The 19406-nt window shown below is 38.6% G+C and overlaps 3 protein-coding genes and 1 long non-coding RNA gene across 5 annotated transcripts; 2 read left to right on the top strand and 2 right to left on the bottom strand.

The window, feature by feature from the left end:
• The first annotated feature begins 401 nt into the window (after window positions 1-401).
• LOC123470359 lies at window positions 402-1243 on the top strand. The gene is made up of 3 exons (XR_006644012.1): window positions 402-522; window positions 592-706; window positions 789-1243. It is a non-coding gene; the product is annotated as an uncharacterized LOC123470359 (long non-coding RNA).
• LOC116935065 lies at window positions 1215-3833 on the bottom strand. 2 transcript variants are annotated; one of them, XM_045170568.1, is made up of 8 exons: window positions 3557-3833; window positions 3276-3492; window positions 2571-3194; window positions 2411-2509; window positions 2195-2338; window positions 1881-2122; window positions 1661-1820; window positions 1215-1589 (listed from the first exon to the last, which is right to left on the bottom strand). In XM_045170568.1, exons 1-8 carry the CDS (start codon window positions 3602-3604, stop codon window positions 1444-1446), a joined length of 1680 nt encoding a protein of 559 aa, XP_045026503.1. In that variant the 5' UTR covers window positions 3605-3833; the 3' UTR covers window positions 1215-1443. The 2 variants fall into 2 exon arrangements, with proteins under 2 accessions (XP_045026503.1, XP_045026504.1); XM_045170569.1 differs by having other exon boundaries at window positions 2411-2503.
• A 192-nt stretch (window positions 3834-4025) lies between these two features.
• Window positions 4026-6418, bottom strand: LOC116932512. The gene has a single exon (XM_032940273.2). The coding sequence runs from the start codon at window positions 5793-5795 to the stop codon at window positions 4236-4238; it is 1560 nt and encodes a 519-aa protein (XP_032796164.2). The 5' UTR covers window positions 5796-6418; the 3' UTR covers window positions 4026-4235.
• A 9263-nt stretch (window positions 6419-15681) lies between these two features.
• On the top strand, window positions 15682-17934 carry LOC116918317 (guanylate cyclase 32E-like). The gene is made up of 7 exons (XM_045170575.1): window positions 15682-16086; window positions 16148-16317; window positions 16376-16621; window positions 16698-16836; window positions 16909-17263; window positions 17323-17519; window positions 17582-17934. Exons 3-6 carry the CDS (start codon window positions 16536-16538, stop codon window positions 17352-17354), a joined length of 612 nt encoding a protein of 203 aa, XP_045026510.1. The 5' UTR covers window positions 15682-16086; window positions 16148-16317; window positions 16376-16535; the 3' UTR covers window positions 17355-17519; window positions 17582-17934.
• The last annotated feature ends 1472 nt before the right edge of the window (window positions 17935-19406 follow it).

Genomic DNA, 19406 nt, shown 5'->3' with positions numbered 1-19406 from the left:
AAAGCCAAGTTAAGGAGAATTGTTTAAACGAAAAATAAGTAAAGATACTTAATAATCAAGAAGTGAAATGTAAAAACGCTCTAGATAAAACTGAATAGAGAAGACAGAGACAGTCGAAAATGAAGCGCGCCTGGACCTGTATCTACGGAAACCAATGCTTTCAAGATTACAGCGCACCCAATTCTGTTTATTACCCACAAAATATTTTACATTGTGACTAATTTGGTAATTCCATACAAGTAACTATATTGTAGGAATGATAATAAGATTTAAAAAAATTTATTTCTATTCAAGTTATACCTATTCTTTGTCAGATCAATATTTTTAATGGAAGTTGCATAACAAAATAATTATTGAAATGTGTTTAGGGGCAATTACACAAACCAGACTACACAGACTAATGGAACCCTAATATTCGTCTGACGGTCGTAAATTCTAATACGTACTTCAATTGGAAATTTTATTGGATTCAATTTAATTTTTACACATCTTGATACGTGTACTATATGGAGTTGACTATTGGTAAGTGATATCTTGATAGTGATAAAGACAAGGTATTTTAAAACTTATTCCCTCTTTCCTATGTTACAGGATAGTGTTGTGTCCATTGCCATTCTTCACAACACGTGTTGTGTCCGTGACCAATCTTATCAACACAACAGACTTTACACACCTGGATACGTGTACTATAAGGAGTTGACTATTGGTAAGTGATATATTAATAATAGTGATAAAGACAAGTTATTTCAAAAACTTACTCCCAATTTGCTATGTTATTGGATATACAGGATAGTTTATTGTCCATAGCCATTACAAACAACACATCAGGAAGCTGTTTTATCATAACAGAAATGAATGAAAAAAAAATGGCTAGATTTTGCCGAAAGCCAAAAGCAATTTTCAAAGAAAGACAACAAAGAAACCGTGTCCCAGACAGAACGCTTCCGTCTTTTAGACGTCTTTTTACCCAGTGATTGGGACCGTGGGTACCGTTTAAAAGACGTCTTTCCATGGACCTCACTCGGAACCTTAATGGTTAATATGTCCGGTTTTCCGGGTATTAAATGGGGCCAAAGCTGGTTTTATAATCGCCCCTTTCTTGGATTTATGTTTGCGTGTTGAGGGTTTGTTTTGGGCTTTTTGTGGGCGTTTGGTCTTATACTTCGGTTTAATATTTTATAGATTTTCATAATGTTATTAAAATTACAAATAAATTTTATAATTCATAATATATTTCTCGCCAATGTAACGTTTTAAGACACATTTACTTAAATATATATCAAAATAGTCCCGGTTAGTAAGCTCTTACAAAGATATCACACAAATGAAACAGTTCAAAAACCAAGGTAAAATAATAAGCAATTCGTTGGCTAAAATTATGCCAACACTTCAAAATAAAAGAACTTCAAAACACTTCAAAACACTTACTAGAACTATATAGTTCTAGTAATCGTTCTCGCCGCTTTCAGCTGATTCATCTTCAGTATCATCTTTTCCCAATTTTGTAGGTGCCGATTTCAACCAACGACCAATTTTTGTTTTTACATCTGTTTCGGTCAGACGCACACCAGGAGTTGAGCGAACACACTCTAAAAATTTTAATGATTTTTTAAAACATAATCATTTAAAAAACGATTACAATATAAGAAATGCAACCTACCAGTTACTAAATCCATAATTTCAGTCTTGTCAAAGCGGCGTTTGTTCGCATTTTGTCCTTTAAGGCAGAATTGAGCTCCTACTGAAAACTTCATTAGTTTTGATAACATATTACCAACAACTCGACTTTGTGAACCGCCAACACCAATTAAGTACGTCCTCTACAAAAATGAAAAATACGTTAAAAGGTAAAATTTGTAAATGAAGACAATGCTAGATACCATTTTTGATTTCTTGATTTTGTCCTGTTTGAGGACAGCATTAAGGGTGTCGAAAAACTTCAAATCTGTCACTGGAATATGAAACTCCTCTTTTATTCCGTCTAAATCTGGTTCTCGCGGAATAGTGCTGTCCATCACAACTGCGAGAGTATTTTTAATATCCAAATTTTGTGCTTTAATTTGTTCTTGGCCGCGAAGAATCCTCTTATTTTGTTCAATTAAGAAATCAATTTTCTTTGAATCTGAAAAGGGAGAAACGATAAAAGCTGATCCATTTAAATGGTAATGGTATAATATAAAAAATAAATTTTTACCAGAAACAAAAGTTGAAATTTGGGAAGCTTCTGTTGTTCTAACCGTAGTTGAACGTTGTCTGTAAATGCCAAACTCCATTGAAGTAGACGACTTATTTGCACTAGAAATTCCATCGTTTCCTATGCCGTCCATTGCCAACGGACCTACAAGAGCATAATAAATAAAATGATGAGAAGAAGTTCTTAAATTTGTAATTAGTATTGTAAATTTACTACCATAGTCTGGCAATGTAGACTTTTTGGCATAAATCAGAGGGACCACTTCTGTGCCAACAGTTTTTGCTCCACCTTCTGTGTTATCCACAGAACCTATAGCTTACACGATAGAAAATAAAAGATTCAAAATACAGTAATTGTGAATATATGTTGTGCATACCTCTCGGTGGTGGTGCCGACTTTGTTTTCGATGTGCTGAGACTGATTTCAGAATTTGCTTGTTTCTTTCCAAGCCCAGATGGAATAGTTGGAAGCTGAAGTTGTGGTTGTTTTGCTGTGACAGCTTTACCATTTGATGATGTTGGTGGCACTTGTTTCTTACCAGTTACTTTACTCTTGTCTTGAGGAATGTCATTATAACTGGAAGAAGATGGGGCTAGTTCCACGGAACACATATGCGAGCTACGTTCACTGTCTTCTTCTCCATCTGAACAACTAGCACGGACCCTTTTTTTATTTGAAGTGGGAGTCAGAGCAGAAGCAGCGTAAGCATTCCTTTCCTTAGCTTTATTCCTTCGAATGTCATTTTCACTGGAAGAAGATGGGGCTAGTTCCACGGAACCCATATGCGAGCTACTTTCACTGTCTTCTTCTTCATCTGAACAACTAGTAGCAGCACGGACCCTTTTTTTACTTGAAGTGGGAGGGAGAGCAGATGCAGCGTAAGCATTCCTTTTCTTAGCTTTATTCCTTCCACCTCTGCCTCGGTTGTCAAGATCTGTGCTGACCACCACTTCACCAGCAATAGCACTGTCGAGCTTCTTTTGTGCTCCTGCATAAGTGTCTGAAAAAAGGAAAAATATTTATCCATAAGAATTAGTTCGATAAAAGAAATGTTTTGCTGAATGCCTTATTACTAGCTTACCAAACTTGGCTACAACTGTTATGTTGTACAACATCCACGTTTCCTTGTCAATTACAGCTTCCTTCATTATCAAATTTACTAATGCTTTTGGGGTGGCTGCATCATCCTCACCTGGCCAGTAAATTTTGGTCTTATTCCCGGTCTTTTGTATCCATTTGAGAGGAGCCACATCGAACTGAGCCACTCCAACATGGTGGAATTTAACTATAGCAAAAGATTAAAAAAATCAATTTAATAATACACTCTTGGGAATAATACTTCATAACAAATTTCCAACTTACATAAACTGGAATTTCAGCCGTTTGTGGTGTAACCTTTCCTCGAGCCATGCTGGATTGGGAGCAGCAGAACACTTTCTTTTAAAATTTTCTTTTTCTTTGTTGAGTATACCCAGAGATAACTCTGACTCTGAGTCTGAGTATACCTAAATCTCACGTAGACAGGAGATAAACGATAAACTATTTCAAAATGACAGTATGTTGGAAAAATTCGACACACACTTTTCGACACTTAGTTCAACGTGGCTAGAACAAAAATCTGCACACTCTGATGTTCGTCACTTTCGTCAATGAGGTCGTCACGTTGCGCGTTGCCAGATTTCAACATTTAATTTTCGTTGTGCATTAGCGGGAAAATTGCAAAATCTTTTTTCGATGAATAAGGAATGCACAATGCTTTGCATTTAATTGCTGAAATTGGCCAAGATTTCTGACACGACATTTTAGAAGTGTTAACTGAATAAATATCAAGTCTTGAAGATTGAAGTGGCTTAGCAAATAAGTCAGTTTTTTGCCAGTTCAATTGTTGTCCAACGATGACGACTGCGTTATTATGCTCGATTATATTTGAGATTTTAACTACGGATTCATCTTCGAGAATCACGCAGCTGTTGGCGTTATCACATTTCAAAACCATTGATTTAAAATGGATTTCTTTGAACTGTTTTCCGGCTCCTGTACTTCAAATGGGCCCACTAGTATGTTTAATTTTCAAGAGAGTTTTTCCAGTTACCATCTGGTTGGAATGAATCAAATAAGTTTCTTGCTCACACATACGCCTAACAATTTGAGCTAGAACGCATTCGTGTTTTCGAACCATTGCCTTCACTGTCTTCATGTTGTTTTCAAAAGTAAATGAACTGTAGCGGTCCAGTGCTCCAAATCTAATTACATCGTCAGCCAAGTGAATGAGGCAATGAAAGTTGTAGGAAATGAACGAATCCCCATAAAGAGATTTACATTGTTCCACAAATAGAATCAACAAATCTTTGGCGTATTTGTTATATTCCGTTTCTTGACAGAGATGGGGCGATGACAGAATTTTGATTGCTGTGTGCAATAACATAAAGTGATTGTAGAAATCTTCTAGTTGTTTTGTTCCTTTGAAAATGTTTTTTAATACGGCTGGACCTGTGTACAAAAGGAATTGGCGCAATTCCGTCGCCTTCCATCGTGCAAGCTCAGCTAAAGAACGAGGCTTTCTCGAAAAATCACTTGGAATGAAATCGACAATATTCATCAACGCATCAGATATTAGGTCAATATTTTGACGACCAATTCTTATAGCAAGAGGGCCACGGATCCAAATCCACAAGAGTTTACGCATTACACCAAGGCACACGCAATGGATATAATCAATTGCGAATACACTTATCATGTCGATGTCCAATTGTTCCAAAATTGACGTGCCTGTGTGGTGACCATCGTGAGTTTTATTTCTAAAATTTTTGTCATTACGAAGTGGAGAACATGTTTCCAAGAGAACTACGCGGCCCGCCCACTTGCCATGAACCACACATTTTGGACAACATTCATATCCATTGTGAATTTTGATTGCCTTCATTAGCGCATTGGCTGGTGCGTCACAACTAAATCCAAAAATGACTATTTTTAACACTTTTCCACGATAAAAAAATCCGTCATGCTGAAGTTGAAGGGCTTCGTTCACAAAATCCTCCAAGTAGTCGTTGGCGTTTGCTGGTTTTGAGTTACCTTGGTAAACTCCTAGTAGGAATGGAGGCCATTTCTCCATCAAGGAGTTAAAGAACCGACATTGAATTGGCCAAACTTGGCATCCGGATGCTTTTGCAAGTGGAAGGCCGTCGGCATTTATAAGAAATATTAAAACTTCATCCAAGCTTTCTGTCAAATGGCCTCCGTACCTATCAAGCATATACTGAATACGACGAGCGAGCCCAAAATGATAATATTGACCAGGTTCAACTTCTTTAAGTGGTGTTTTCTTCATTGTTTTAAGTAGCGTTTTACAACTTTTTGGAATATTTAGTTTGTCGTAATCGGGCATAGTTGGTAGCACATTATTTAAAAGACCGTCAACGGCATTTTGTTTAACGCGATATTCGACGGCCCAAGACGCAAGTTTTTCTTTAAAACCACGTGCTGGAACGTCATCAACTAATTGGATTCCAGTTGTTAGTTCATCATCACACCATGCATCTTTGGTTCCATCATCATCGCTAAATAGCTCGCATTCATCATCAGAACTTTCTAGCGGATCCATGTCACTTTCGTTGTAAAATTCACTTACTGTTTCAGAACACTTCCATTGGTGTTCTACTTGCTGGGAATCGTCATTGATGAACACTGCCTCTTCAGTTGTATCCTCATAAGCGCAGTTATCTTCTCCCCCCCTGGCACACCACCGCCATTATTAAATCCTGCAACAGAGAAATCTGCTTCAACAGATAATAAAAAATTATCCATATTTTGTTGCACTTTTCTTCTTTTCTGTCGTCGCCCAATATTTTCACTGTTAGAAGCTATTTTTATTTTCTTGTTTCAAAAACACATAAAGTTATCAGAGTTCAGCACACACACTCACACAGGGACGAGTACGTGTTTTTTTTTTACTAGAGACTTTCACTTCTTCTTTCCCAATTGGAAGCACAGTTGCCAAGAAACATAATAATTAAGATTCTCCAAAGCGCACACGCCAAAAAAGGAACCAAACCAGTTTTAGACTCATTTGGGCCAAAGAGAAACAAAAATTATGCGCCCATAAAAAAACCAATTTGGGACTCAACTAATATTTCTTTCCACTTACCGCGTGGACATTGAACGTACAAAAGCTGTCTTTTTCCCGCCAATGTGGACGGTACAACTGTGACGGTTTTTTTACCAAAATCAAACCAAACATTCTGTCTGGGGTGAATCTGGCATTTCAGTCCTTGCTGTTGTCTACAATTCAAGAACAGCCTCTCGAGGATGAAGAATCTCACTCAAAACAGTTCAGTGACCTTCTAATTTTTGAAGAAGTAGACATGGATGATTCTAGTTTGTACATTACTGAGAATATCGAAGAAAAATTTGACTTCTTCGATTCTGACAACGAGTCTCATGCTGGTGGTTATCTTTCGGAGGATAGCGATTGCGCTTTCGACTTGGACGTTTTGGAAGAAGAAAGTATTCCAACGAATGAGCAAATTGTTACCTCTAAACTGCAAACTTGGTCCGAAGAAAGCGGCATCACCTTTGTTCACATCGATACTCTTCTTAAATTATTGAATCAAGATGCTGGTCTTTCTTATCTGCCATTAACTGCTAGAACGTTGATGAACACCATGTGGGCAAAGATCAATCTAAGAACAGTGTTTCCCGGTAAATATTTTCATTTTGGCATAGCAAAATATGTATTGTCTTTCTTGTCAAAGTTGTCAAAAAAGGAAATACCAAACAAAGTTATGCTTCTTATAAACATTGATGGAATTCCCCTTACCAAAAGTAGCGGCAGCCAATTTTGGCCGATTCTTTGTTCTGTTTATGGTACTGATTTCGTGTTCGTTATTGGAATTTATCACGGATTTAAGAAGCCAGATTTTATCAACGACTTTCTTAAAGATTTCATTGTTGAAATGATTGTATTAGAAAGCGAAGGTTTGATGTTTAAAAATAACGTCATCCCTGTATTCGTCCATGCCCTGATTTGTGACTCTCCTGCTAGAGCATTCGTCACTTATGTTAAGGGACATAATGCCTATCACGGCTGTCACAAGTGCGTAACAAAAGTTGTTTATTCATTCACAGTTGTAGGGAAACAGGGTGGTAGAGTCACTTTTCCCGAATTGAATGCAGTATTAAGAGATGACCAATCGTTTCGTTCTCGTTTACTTCCTGATCACCACAACTTAAAAGTAGAAAGATCTGATATTGAGACACTAAAAATGAATTTTGTAAAAAACATACCGCTTGATTACATGCATCTGGTCTGTCTCGGAGTAGAGAAAAAAATTACTTGAACGTTGATTTCTGGAAAACTCGACCGTACTAGATTGCGTCTTGTTAATAAAGCTAAGTTGTCCATTTACCTTGAGGGTATTAAAATTTACATTCCGTCAGAATTTCAACGTAAAACAAGAACCTTGGATGAATTTCCCCATATGAAAGCAACTGAACAACGACTTCATTTATTGTACGTGTTTCCCGTGGCTTTAAGAAACATTTTACCCCCAATGATGTACAATCATTATCTTTTACTACATGTTGCATTTAAATTGCTTGTTAACGAAAAAGTTTGCAGAACATTTGTGTCTTACGCCGATTCTTTGCTCAATGAGTTTGTTTCTCAGTGCCCCTCTATCTACGGAAACAATTTCGTAACCTACACCACTCACAATCTCCAGCATTTAGCTGCTGATGTAGAAGTGTATGGCTGTCTAGATAAAATGAACGCATTTAAATTTGAAAATAAATTGCAACTGATTAAACATCGGTTGAAGTCATCAGTCAATCCTTTACAACAAGCTGTGCGTAGGTTAGACGAATCAGAAAAAAATAATTTGAATGCGCCGTTAATAAAAGAGAAACGCTCTGGCTTGTCTAGTAGCCACAGTGACGGTCCTAATATTAATCATCTCCTTGGGGAACAGTTTAAAAACTATGATTCCAAATTCCTTTGTCTCACTACCCGAAAGCCGGATAATTGTGTATTATTAAATGATAACACCACTGCATTGATTTCGAATTTTATTAAAACTCCACTTGGGGAAATTTGTTTCATCGGGAGAAAATATTTGTCTTATGAAAATCTTTACACCTATCCTCTTCCGTCAAAATCTATTCAAGGATATGTCGTAACAAATCTGTCACCTGAAATTCAATGTTGGACTATTAAACGCGTTATATGTAAATGCTTCCGTATACCGATGTCAATTCCTTTGGATGGAAATTGGTTTGTAACACCACTTTTAATGTCTAAATCCTTTGTGGACAAATTTCAAGATGGTTAAAATACACAAATAGAATCTATTTACAGGTTGTTTATTATTGAAAGTTTAACTATTATAAATACGCTTCCTTAGTTTTTACGCACGTAGGCTATAAGATGACAAACGACGATTTTATCAAAACCTAATGCTTACGTCGCAAGGACGTCTGTAAGGTTGCAATTTGCTATCCATCGGACGTTGATTGTAGACAAAAGAATTGGTCCCGCCCATGTCCAGAGGATATCATTTTAACGAAAAGTTGGATGAAGGACGTTTGGTACTGATTTCGTCTTCATGGGATTTCCAGTGGATATCACATGAGGACGAAATCAGTACCAAACATCGTCTGATCCCAATTTAAATTCTTAGAACATCCATGGGATATACCGATATAAACCTGATGGGATAAGAGTCCTTTATCCAGTGAAGACTAAGATCAGAAACATTATGGATATCTGAACTCTGTCCCACTAGGACGCGACCAAGACAGGATGGGGGGATAGACATGGGATATCCATGAGGCGAACGGTGTTGTAAGGGTGGAATCTAAAATTTCCTCCACTTCGAATTCAGGGTTAAGATCTGGATTATCTTCCGCCATTTCACCGTCAGCTAAACTAATGAAAAAATGATCCAAAAAAACAACGTGGTCTCCACGAGACGTCTCACTCCCTCGGTTTTTGTGAGGGAGTACCTCTCCGGCATTCTGATTGGCTCTCCCAGACAGATTACAACCGTCACCACCACGGAGCTGAAAAAGGAAAGCAAAAGCAAAACCTTTAAGCCCTTTTATCTGTTGCTGTTTCCCGCGTTTGTTTTTCACTTTAATTTATGCAAATACAATGCTTTTTACCATATTTAAATCGTTTTTATATTTTATTCGATTAAACTAAGCTACGGTGTGTCTTAATTGACATGAATGTAAATTGGCGTTACCATGGCACCTAATACACGCTTCAATACATAAAAGTTAACCACAAATAATTATATTTAATTGTTTTCAATTACACCGCAATATTCCTTGTTTCAAGAGGAATCGAATGAATATAATATAGTTATTTTAAAACTAAAACTAATGCCCGAACGAAGGGTTCAAAGTTTTTCCCCTCCCCCTTTAGTATACGAAACTAAATAATTATTATAAAATAAACACACGGATTATAAAACGAACACACAGGTTTGCATTCTTTTTATCTTTAAATATGTGGTAATATGTAAACTAAATGCTATTATTTGTTTTGTGTTGCATGACTTTTTCACTGCTTTTGGCAAGACGACGATCTTCGTAGAAAAGAAACCTGAAGGTTATGGACTTGTCTGCCATCGAGCCATCAGAGAGGATTGCAAAGCTGTCGGCATCAAGGATATTTATGCCAAAGTTGAAGGTTCTCCAAAGAATGTACAGTACAAAGCCAAATCCTTTATGGTAGGTTTGCTCCAACAGGTGTGAATATTTGGGACCGTTATTCAACACAAGACTTGATTTTAAGGCCATGACGTCAAACATCTTTGGGTTCTACCGAGAATAAACAAGAATGGTACTGTTGTGTAGGGCTCGGGACCGCGACGATCGGGTACGATTTTGGCCGAACCGCGCAGTTCCTTTTTTTAAAATGGCCAAACCGGTGCGGTTCGGTTTATTAATTTTTGGGAACCGATCACACCGTGGTTTCCGTGATTTTACCGCAGTTTGTTGGGTCACACCGCAGTTCTTACGGGTCACACCGCGGGTTTAGGAAAACCCGTGGTGTGACCAGGGATTCATATGATTGTATTAATACTTACGGACAGGAGTAGACGTTCGTGAAATTGATTGTTCATCATCACTAATGTCGAACAAGATTTCAGTTTTACCATTGATGCTTGATAAAGCCGAACTTGTTCGTTTTTTTGCTCCTGAAGCTGAAGATTCCAAACTTTTTCTGGATTTTGATCCTCGTTTACTTGCCATTGTGCAATTCAATTCTCTGTCAAACTCAAACAGCTTGTGGTGCGAATGTGACTAAACAGTATACAGCATTTAGTATAACAGCAATGCCTGACAGCCTGGCCTGACTAAATTAAGTAAACTAGTCAAAGCTCGAAGTTCAACTCAGGTCCCACCTGGCAACCATCGGCGCCACTTTACGCTCAACGTAATTTGATTGGTTGATTTGAAATTTCCGCCAAATTTTCAGAAAAATTTCAAAATGGCGGCAGTTTGCACTGGTTTGACCGAATTCCAAACCGAGAACCACACCGAAGTAAAAAACGGCTAAACCGAACCAACGGTTTGGTGATTTTTGCCCGATAAACCGCGGTTCACCCCGATCGAAAATGATCGGGGCAAAGCCCTACTGTTGTGAACCATCGGGCAACGTTGCGTTGCGACTTCCCCTTTTTCTTCCTTCCCCCTTTTTTCCCCTTGAAATGTGAGAAGTGGGATGCTGTTTTTTGGAGGGAAGTTCACGTGTTGAGCTCGACTTACGAGCGTGTCTGGGCGAGTTGCCCAATACAGAATTGAAAAGTACGAAACTTTTTTGCCTTTTTATCCCCCGTTCGCAAAATTACTTGTTAGCGCCAAACCCTACAAACAAAAGTTTAAAAGGCCCCCTTTTTGTGCTTTCGCTTGGAAATAAAACTTACAATAAAAATCAAACTCTTGGACCTATTAAGTTTTAATTTAAATTATACTTTTAATTCAGTAATTAATTTAAATTTCTAAATACAAAAATTTTGTGAATTTTTCATTCTGAAGTTAGATAGATGGATCCTGAAGCTGGAACACAATTTCTCGGTTTAGTCTTCACTTCTCAGCCACTTGCCCAGCTCTTTTTCAGTCAAGTCATGGGTTTCCTTGCCAACCGATTGGGTTCGATTCGAATACTATGGCCATTGGGTTCGCTTTCTATGACAGTGTGTTTGAATTGCCTGGACTGAGGAGATGGATCCTCTTCACTGCCCGTTTCATCATCAGAGCTGCTGGAGGTCATACAAATTGAATACCTAATAAAGTGTTTAAAAATAATTTTAATTGAATTAACAGGGACGGTTACTTTATGTTATAGTTACGTAGCATCTGCTAGTACAGTTAAAGAACGGACGACTGCATGACCGGCCTTGCAGATGACCAAATTGTAAGGATCCGCCGAGCAAATCAAAATTTAAACGGTAAAATTTAACGCGTTGCTTTTTATTGCCCTGTTTTGACCCCAAATTTGTTGCCCCGAATGACCGACTTTCTACTTTTATTACTCTAACGGTAAAGTCAGCCTTCTTCCGCCGACCTTATATTTTTGAACACGCCTGACCTCGTTTGACTTTAAATTCGACTCTCTGCGTTGCCGTATAAAAGACGGACAAACTTCACCAGCAGGGGAAGAGTCACCAGTCGACCAGCGAGGAGTCAGTGAGTCAGTCTTCCTCCCTCCGTCTGTTATGTTTTCCCTTTTGTTTTTGCCGTTGTGTTTTGAAATGTAATTGGTGTCAAATTTAAATAAACATCATCACCCCAATTGTTTCATCTGGTGGCAGCGAGGACGAACCCGCCGACCGAAGTCTTGGCCGTTACGGACGCGTTACCAAAAACTCTACTACAGCAGTTCTTCGCCGATGATGGCACAAATTGAAGACAAATATTCTGTCACCGACATCAAAGAAAAACCTTTAAAGAAGAAAATAAAGGCATTGTGGTTGGAGAAATTCAAGAAACTAAAAAAATTTGTAAGTAAAACACTGAAAATTAAAATATCTCGACCTGTTTTTTCGGCTGCTATTGTCGCAAGCCGAGTCACCATTGAGAAAGCCTCTTCCCACCCGGAAAAACACCAAGACAAGGAAAATCACCAAAATGGAAACAGCATATTCGCGGATGAATCTGTCATACGACCATCAGTGTTGGAACATCAAACGACTGTAAGTTGCATTTTTTCCATCCCTTTTCCTGAACCAACTTGCGAAAACGCAGCTGTTACCACGTCGAAAAGTGAGGAAAAAAAGGAACCAAAAATCGTTGTGACTTCCGACCACCTTGGTGACCACGAAGACCAACCCGGGCTGAAACATCTGAACCAGTTGGAGCTCTTACAATCGATCCTACACGATGCCCACTTGACGCCAGGCGACGATCAACGCGCTTCAAACGCCGTACACCAAGCCGAAACCTTCAGAGTCTCTGATCGCCCACGGCCAACGGCCAAAATTAAGAAACGAAGCAGAGGTTGCACGAAAGAGCCGTTGCTTTTTGTGCAAAGACGGTGCGTGCTTGTCTGCCCAGCCGCCTAAGCCCTCATCACCTAGACCACGCGAAGACCCGACCAAACCGACATTGGAAATTCAACATTACAATTCGAAACCGATCCAATTTATTTCCTAACTATCTTAGACCCCCCTTCTCTTACATAGTTTTTCCACCTAAAACTAGTTCCCCTTTGAATTTGACACCTCTAGATTTATATAAACTACGGCAAAAGAAAATCAACTTCACTTCTATTCCCCCCTCTATACCTCCACTTAACCAAAGAGGACATTCTCATGCAAACCATTCTTTATCTTTTTTTTATTTTGGAACAGCTGAAGTTTTATTGAGGTTATAATCTCGCTTCTTCTCTTATTGACACATCTGTTTGCGAAGCTGTGTTCTAGGTTTAGGCACACCTCTTGCAGAGGCAATTGTATCTGTACCGGGCTCCGGGCTCGAGGGCGTTAAATATTTCCTTTGACGGAACACGCCACATTGAGCTCCGCGCTCCCAAACGTCCGCGTCACTACTCATTTTTTTCATATTCATTATTTTGCTGTTTTTAATCTGATTCGTAAAGACTGTCTAGGCTTAGACACTTTGGCTTCAGATTTGTTTTATCGAGCTCCACGCTCGAAGGCGTAAAAATTCCTTCGACGGAATGCGCCACACTGAGCTCCGCGCTCGTAGACGTCTGCGTCACCACTCTTTCTTCATATTCTTTGTTTTGCTGTTGTAAAATCTGATTTCAAAAAACCGTCTAGGCTTAGACACTTTACTTCAGATTATTTTTTTATCGAGCTCCGTGCTCAAAGGCGTACGTATTTCCTTCAACGGAACACGCCACACTGAGCTCCGCGCTCCCAGACGTCCGCGTCACTACTCGTTAAATGCTGTATCTTTTCTCCTTCGCTGTATTTCGTTCCAAATAAAAAAAATGTCCCATTCCATCTGAGAAAGCTACCAACGCGATAAAACTCCTCGAATATTCCTGGCTTACTTTTTCTTCTCTTGAACTGCATGTTTTACTATGTTGAGAAAAGAGATTGCGAGACGCAATCTATTTTGACGGGGACCCATGTAAGGATCCGCCGACCAAATCAAAATTTAAACGGTAAAATTTAACGCGTTGCTTTTTATTGCCCTGTTTTGACCCCAAATTTGTTGCCCCGAATGACTGACTTTCTACTTTTATTACTCTAACGGTAAAGTCAGCCTTCTTCCGCCGACCTTATATTTTTGAACACGCCTGACCTCGTTTGACATTAAATTCGACTCTCTGCGTTATAAAAGACGGACCAAAAGACCAAAACTTCACCAGCAGCACCAAAAGACCAAAACTTCACCAGCAGGGGGAGAGTCACCAGTCGACCAGCGAGGAGTCAGTGAGTCAGTCTTCCTCCCTCCGTCTGTTATCTTTTCCCTTTTGTTTTTGCCGCTGTGTTTGGAAATGTAATTGTTGTCAAATTTAAATAAACATCATCACACCAATTGTTTCAAAATCATTTGCATTCATTTTTGGCCCGTGTAATTTTTTAAATTTCTGGTAATTGAATTTGAATTAAAATGTTTAAATTTAAGTAATTCAGGCCACGTTTGTGACGCTGGGTGAAGGTTATCCAATTGGAATTATAACCATATGTATATTTTAACTGCCTTGACGGCCAGCGCCGGAAACGCTGATATTGCTAATGCTGAACTGTGAAGACCACCGCCTCCCCCTATTCCTACGACCAGTCACCCTACCCAAAATGTCAGGTACCCTTGTTTTTTGTTTATCGTCTTGATAGTTTGTTCATTTGTTCATCAAACATAAAGGATATAGAGAAAAAAAAAAAACGAAGAATTTATCTGGCAACGTTGCTTTGCTTGCACAAAAGTGGAAGCGTCTGTTAAGTGTTAGTCGTCACTTGCGTCAACTACGTCGTAACAGAAATATTTTCATTGCTGCACACCACACCGAATCAATTCATCACAGAAGGAAAGGTACAAGTAGGTTAATCAGTCGCCGTGGTTTTTACCAAAGGCATACGATTAACCTGCTAATTTTTTAAACTAAAGTGGGTTAATCAGTCGACGTGGTTTTTAGCAATGGCATATGATTAACCTGTTTAACTAAATACATTCTTTGATTCCATATGTATTAAGAAATATATATAATTAATAATGAGTATTTTTTATCTAACCGTTTCTCATTGATTTATGATAGTGCTGCTGTAGTTGGAAGTACCTTCAGCAAGATATTCTTGTCTCATTTCCACATTCCTTGAAGATGGCATCCGCATGTACTTCCAATAGAATAAGCAGAGAGAATACATGGACATCCCTTGGGGATGTGGCAAGTTCTTGGCCGTCATCATCAACCTGTTTGGACAACTTGGTGGCTGTTTCATGCTACTTCTTCGTTGGAAGTTGATATCGCCAGTGCCCCACGTTTGACATTGTGTGCATGCAGGTATTTTAATTTGTGTAGTGATTCGAAGACTTGTGCTCATATCTTCTCTTACAGGGCTGTGGCAAAAAAATTATTTTAAAATCTATATATAAGTAGTAAAGTGTGCTATAGTTTATTGACCTAATGAGTGGTATAACATGAGTAGTAATAATGCTTCAACCGTCCAAATGTGTGTGTGCTCAAAACCCCTGGTAAAGGTAGTAATAGTGTATATTACTTTAGTATTGTCTTTAGCCAAGGATTGGAATGGCATCATTTGAGAAGCAAACTAACAACTCAGCAAGCCAGTAATGCCCTAGAGATCATACTGTAAAGCAACTATCCATCATATCAGAGGAACTGATAGAGAAAATTTGTGAAGAACGAAATGTAGAAAATCGTATTGAGGGATTCGAAAGATATGTCTACAGCTTTGGTTTAGAAGGTAACGAACAGAGATGCGTGACAAATGACAAATGCTCAAATCTATTATTTTATGACATAGAATTTTTTCCTTTCAAGTCATTTTTGCCATTATTCTGGACCGACGTCTGGGAGCCTTAAGTAAGAGTTGCTTCCCGCCAATTGCTGAGCGTTTAATGTTTGCAACGAAAAATATGTTTGAAGTGTCTCATGAAAGTATGCATGAGCTTCCATGGTGGAAACATTTTTCCTACAAAATCTTATAGAAAACTAGCAAAATGTGAGCACATCATGTACGAGTAAAGCCAAAAATATCCAATTATATAGATTTTGCCACGTCATGATTTTATTTTTAACAGCGTATTTTCAGATTTGATTAATGAAGACCTTATCAGTGGCGAGGCTACTGAGACGCAATCGTTGGTTTTCAATCAAATTTTGACTCCTGAAGGCGTTGACACCCGTGATAATCGTCTCGCTTATCGATCTTGTTGCAGCTGGTATTGAAACGGTATGCACTCTTTTCCACGTATAGAATCGAAAAAATATATATTCCGTTTTCACTTATTCAGACGGGCAATGCCACCGTGTTCCTTTTACACGATACCTTGAACAATCCAGAGGTAAAGGTTCGCATTTACGAAGAGCTGGACCGAGTTCTTCTTTCTCCGGAAGACGCAGAAATTTCTCCGCTTCTTTTGAAGTTCAAATACCTTAAAGTGTGAATCACTGAAAGTTTTAGGTATTACCAATAAAATGATAATTAGTCTTTTCCTTTTGGTTACATCTTTAAAATTTAGGATGACACCTGTGGCTCCTAATGTGGTGCGCATATTAGAAAACCGTTTATCTTTCAAGGTTATTACGTTGCTGTTGGAGTTAGCTTGGAAGTTACTTTAAATTCTTCCGACCTCCCATTTCGCAATTGGACTGCAAGGATACTTATTTATTATCCGGTACATGCAGGATTACTGGCATGAATCGCCGGAAATGCGGCCTGATTTCAAATCTATCTGTGGACGGCTAAAGGAAATGAAAGCTGGATTGTAATAAACAACATAATTTTGATCTGAAACAGGAACTAAACAATCCATTTCCATTTGTTCTCGCTATCCCTATCAGAAAACCCAACATCTTTGTCAACATCATGATTATGATGGAGAAGTACACCTACAATCTGGAAGGTCGTCCAAGAGAGAACAGATCAGCTTGTGGAGTAAAAGAAGAAAACGGAAGCCCTTCTGCATCGAGTTTTGCCAAAGTAAAACTTATTTTCAGCCTAAAATAACAAGCAAATTATTAACATCTGGAACATTTGTGGGTAACTGTTTAGGTCGGTAGTAGAATCGCTAAAACGAGGCGAGCCTGTGAAAGCGGAGAGTTTCGACTCTGTCACGATTTATTTCAGCGACATTGTCGGTTTTCAGCCGTTAGCACTCCGTTGCAGGTGGTCGGTCTACTCAACGAGCTTTGCAATTTGTTCGATTCCATCCTGGAAAATTATGATGCATACAAAGTGGAAACAATCGGTGACGCTTACATGGTGACTAGCGGTTTGCCCATTCGTAACGATGACCATCACGCCGCTGAAAGCGCTTCTCTGGCGCTTCACCTCTCGGAGATTAGAAACTTCCACATTCGACATCAACCTGGAAAAACGCTGAAACTACGCATTGGCATCCATTCTGGTATGTTTGATTTCAATCAGTTGAATTTCAGGGCCTTGTTTTAATTTATGGTTAACTAGATTCAGGTCCTTGCGTTGCTGGAGTGGTTTGATTGAAAATGCCTCGATATTGCCTCTTTGGTGACACGGTTAACATAGCATCTCGGATGGAATCATTCAGACAAGCTCTTCGTATTCATATTTCTGCAGCTACCAAAGAGCTTTTGAATAGGTTAGGTGGCTATATCATTGAAGAACGCGGAATGACATCCATCCGAGTAAGTAACAATGATTCAAAAGTGCTGGATCAGCAATATTAAATATCTTTTCCCCGTCTTAGGGCAAAGGCGAAATGATGATTTCTTGGCTTGTTGGCGAAGAATCATGGCGTACTAGAGGGGTCACCTGGGTGCGATTGAAGGAGAAATATCCCATTTCTTCCAGAACCAGCGATTGTCGATCCACCGGTATCACATGAAATTCCGCTCATGTTAAAAGATGTCCAACCTCCAACAGAGTTAGATCCTATCGACACGTCCCCGAGTACGTGGCTATTGGGCGATTGTCCACTGGTTCCCAATGAAGATTACGAATAAAAGATGTGACAACTCAATAGCAATGTCAACATTAGTTTCGATGACAGGAAACGTTATAAAACCGGAAAGTAAACTTATAAAACTTATGCATACAAAAAAAAAAATTTCAGTTCTACGAATAAACAGAAAAATTTTACGAAATTGGGGTACTTTCTTATACAATTCTCCCACGCTCGTCGATGGACATATCGTAGAGTGTACACCAATAAGGTCTATGACATTTGAAAAACATAATAGGTAAGTAGGAGAAAAACAGTTATACCTTAAGTGATTGCTTCAAGTTAATCATCAAGTGCTTACCGATGGCGCCTTCCTACTGGTATGCCTGAGAGATCTTGTGATCAATAATGTAGTTATGTTCAACAACTTTGTTTTCAGTGTCTTCATGTACTTTGTGATAAGTGGTTTAAGACTACAAAGTTTATTAGTTAAAGTGAAGCAAATAAAAAGAATGATTTACAAAAAGTTAATACGTGTTTGGGTTAGAAGTCCTCCAAAAATAAAAACAAAATTAAAATTTTTTTTCTCCCCTGGGTGTTGTGGGACAGTCATCACGGACTTCTGTCTGTGACTATCCAACCCAGTTGTTTAAACAACCCCATTTGTCCTTTGTAAAATCATCCATGTTGCTATGTTTCTGGGATTGGGATGGGATTGGCTGTTGGAATTTCCAATTTTTGTAGAGATTCTAAGCTTGGCTAGTAGTCAGTACTGGTCAAAACCGTGTTTTGGAAGTGTTGTTACAATGGAACGGTTTCGCAAAGTTTCTGGAGCACGTAGCGACAGCCATGTTTGCATCGACTCGTTGGATAAATATATTTTTCATCGAAATGGAGTTGTCCGCGGAATTACCAGGTAAGTTTCTTCATTGCATACAATTTTCTGACATGCATAAAACAATGAACTTTTTAAAAGGTACCGATGTAGTCATTACTTGACTAGAAGATGTACGGCTAGCTTAACATGCAATAAGCAAAGTTTTTTTTCTCCAAATGGTTTTCATAATCACAAGGACGACCACCTTGAAATTATAAAATTTGAGTTCATGGATTGGTGTCGTCAACAAGCTGCCAACACTAATGTTCCTCTGCACACCATTTACATGTCGGCTTTAAGAAGGTGAGCTGCTGTTTTTATTTATATCACATTCAAGTAGAATGTTGTTATTTGTTCCTCTATATTGGATATTAATTTCTGGCTTTACGTTTGTAATTCTTATTCCTAGATATCTCATTTCCATTTTGTATTCTTAACCTATAAAGGCATCTTGTTCATTCTTTTTTATGATTTTTTATATATTAATAGGATTTCCGGGCCGTCCACCTGTCCAATTTGTCGGTATTCGGACTACCCTATATCTCGCTATTAAAGTACTCTAATAAATTTTTATTTTATTTAACAATCTGGTTACTTTTTCAGAATGGATTTGAAAGGTGTCAACCAATTTTTCTTCGGACGCGTGGTGGCGGGGGATGCAGAAGCATTCGTTTTTGTTAACGTCGGAATTCTCCCCGCTTTCATTGATTCCCACGAAATGCATATGGACGGAACCTTTCATGCAACACCTAA

The sequence above is a fragment of the Daphnia magna genome, linkage group LG3, assembly GCF_020631705.1.
Source record: "Daphnia magna isolate NIES linkage group LG3, ASM2063170v1.1, whole genome shotgun sequence".
NCBI classification, from domain to species: domain Eukaryota; kingdom Metazoa; phylum Arthropoda; class Branchiopoda; order Diplostraca; family Daphniidae; genus Daphnia; species Daphnia magna.
The sequence above is the reverse complement of the archived record's forward strand: the minus strand, read 5'-3'. Positions and strand labels throughout refer to the sequence as shown.

Coding starts and splice junctions, on each gene's coding strand:
- LOC116918317 (XM_045170575.1), top strand. CDS start 16,536: ATGCAGGATTACTGGCATGAATCGCCGGAAATGCGGCCTGATTTCAAA. Junction 16,837..16,908: donor CTGCATCGAGTTTTGCCAAA/GTAAAACTTATT, acceptor GTAACTGTTTAG/GTCGGTAGTAGAATCGCTAA. Junction 17,264..17,322: donor ACGCATTGGCATCCATTCTG/GTATGTTTGATT, acceptor ATGGTTAACTAG/ATTCAGGTCCTTGCGTTGCT.
- LOC116935065 (XM_045170568.1), bottom strand. CDS start 3,604: ATGGCTCGAGGAAAGGTTACACCACAAACGGCTGAAATTCCAGTTTAT. Junction 2,123..2,194: donor AATTTCAACTTTTGTTTCTG/GTAAAAATTTAT, acceptor CTCCCTTTTCAG/ATTCAAAGAAAATTGATTTC. Junction 1,590..1,660: donor AATTATGGATTTAGTAACTG/GTAGGTTGCATT, acceptor TAAAATTTTTAG/AGTGTGTTCGCTCAACTCCT.
- LOC116932512 (XM_032940273.2), bottom strand. CDS start 5,795: ATGGATCCGCTAGAAAGTTCTGATGATGAATGCGAGCTATTTAGCGAT.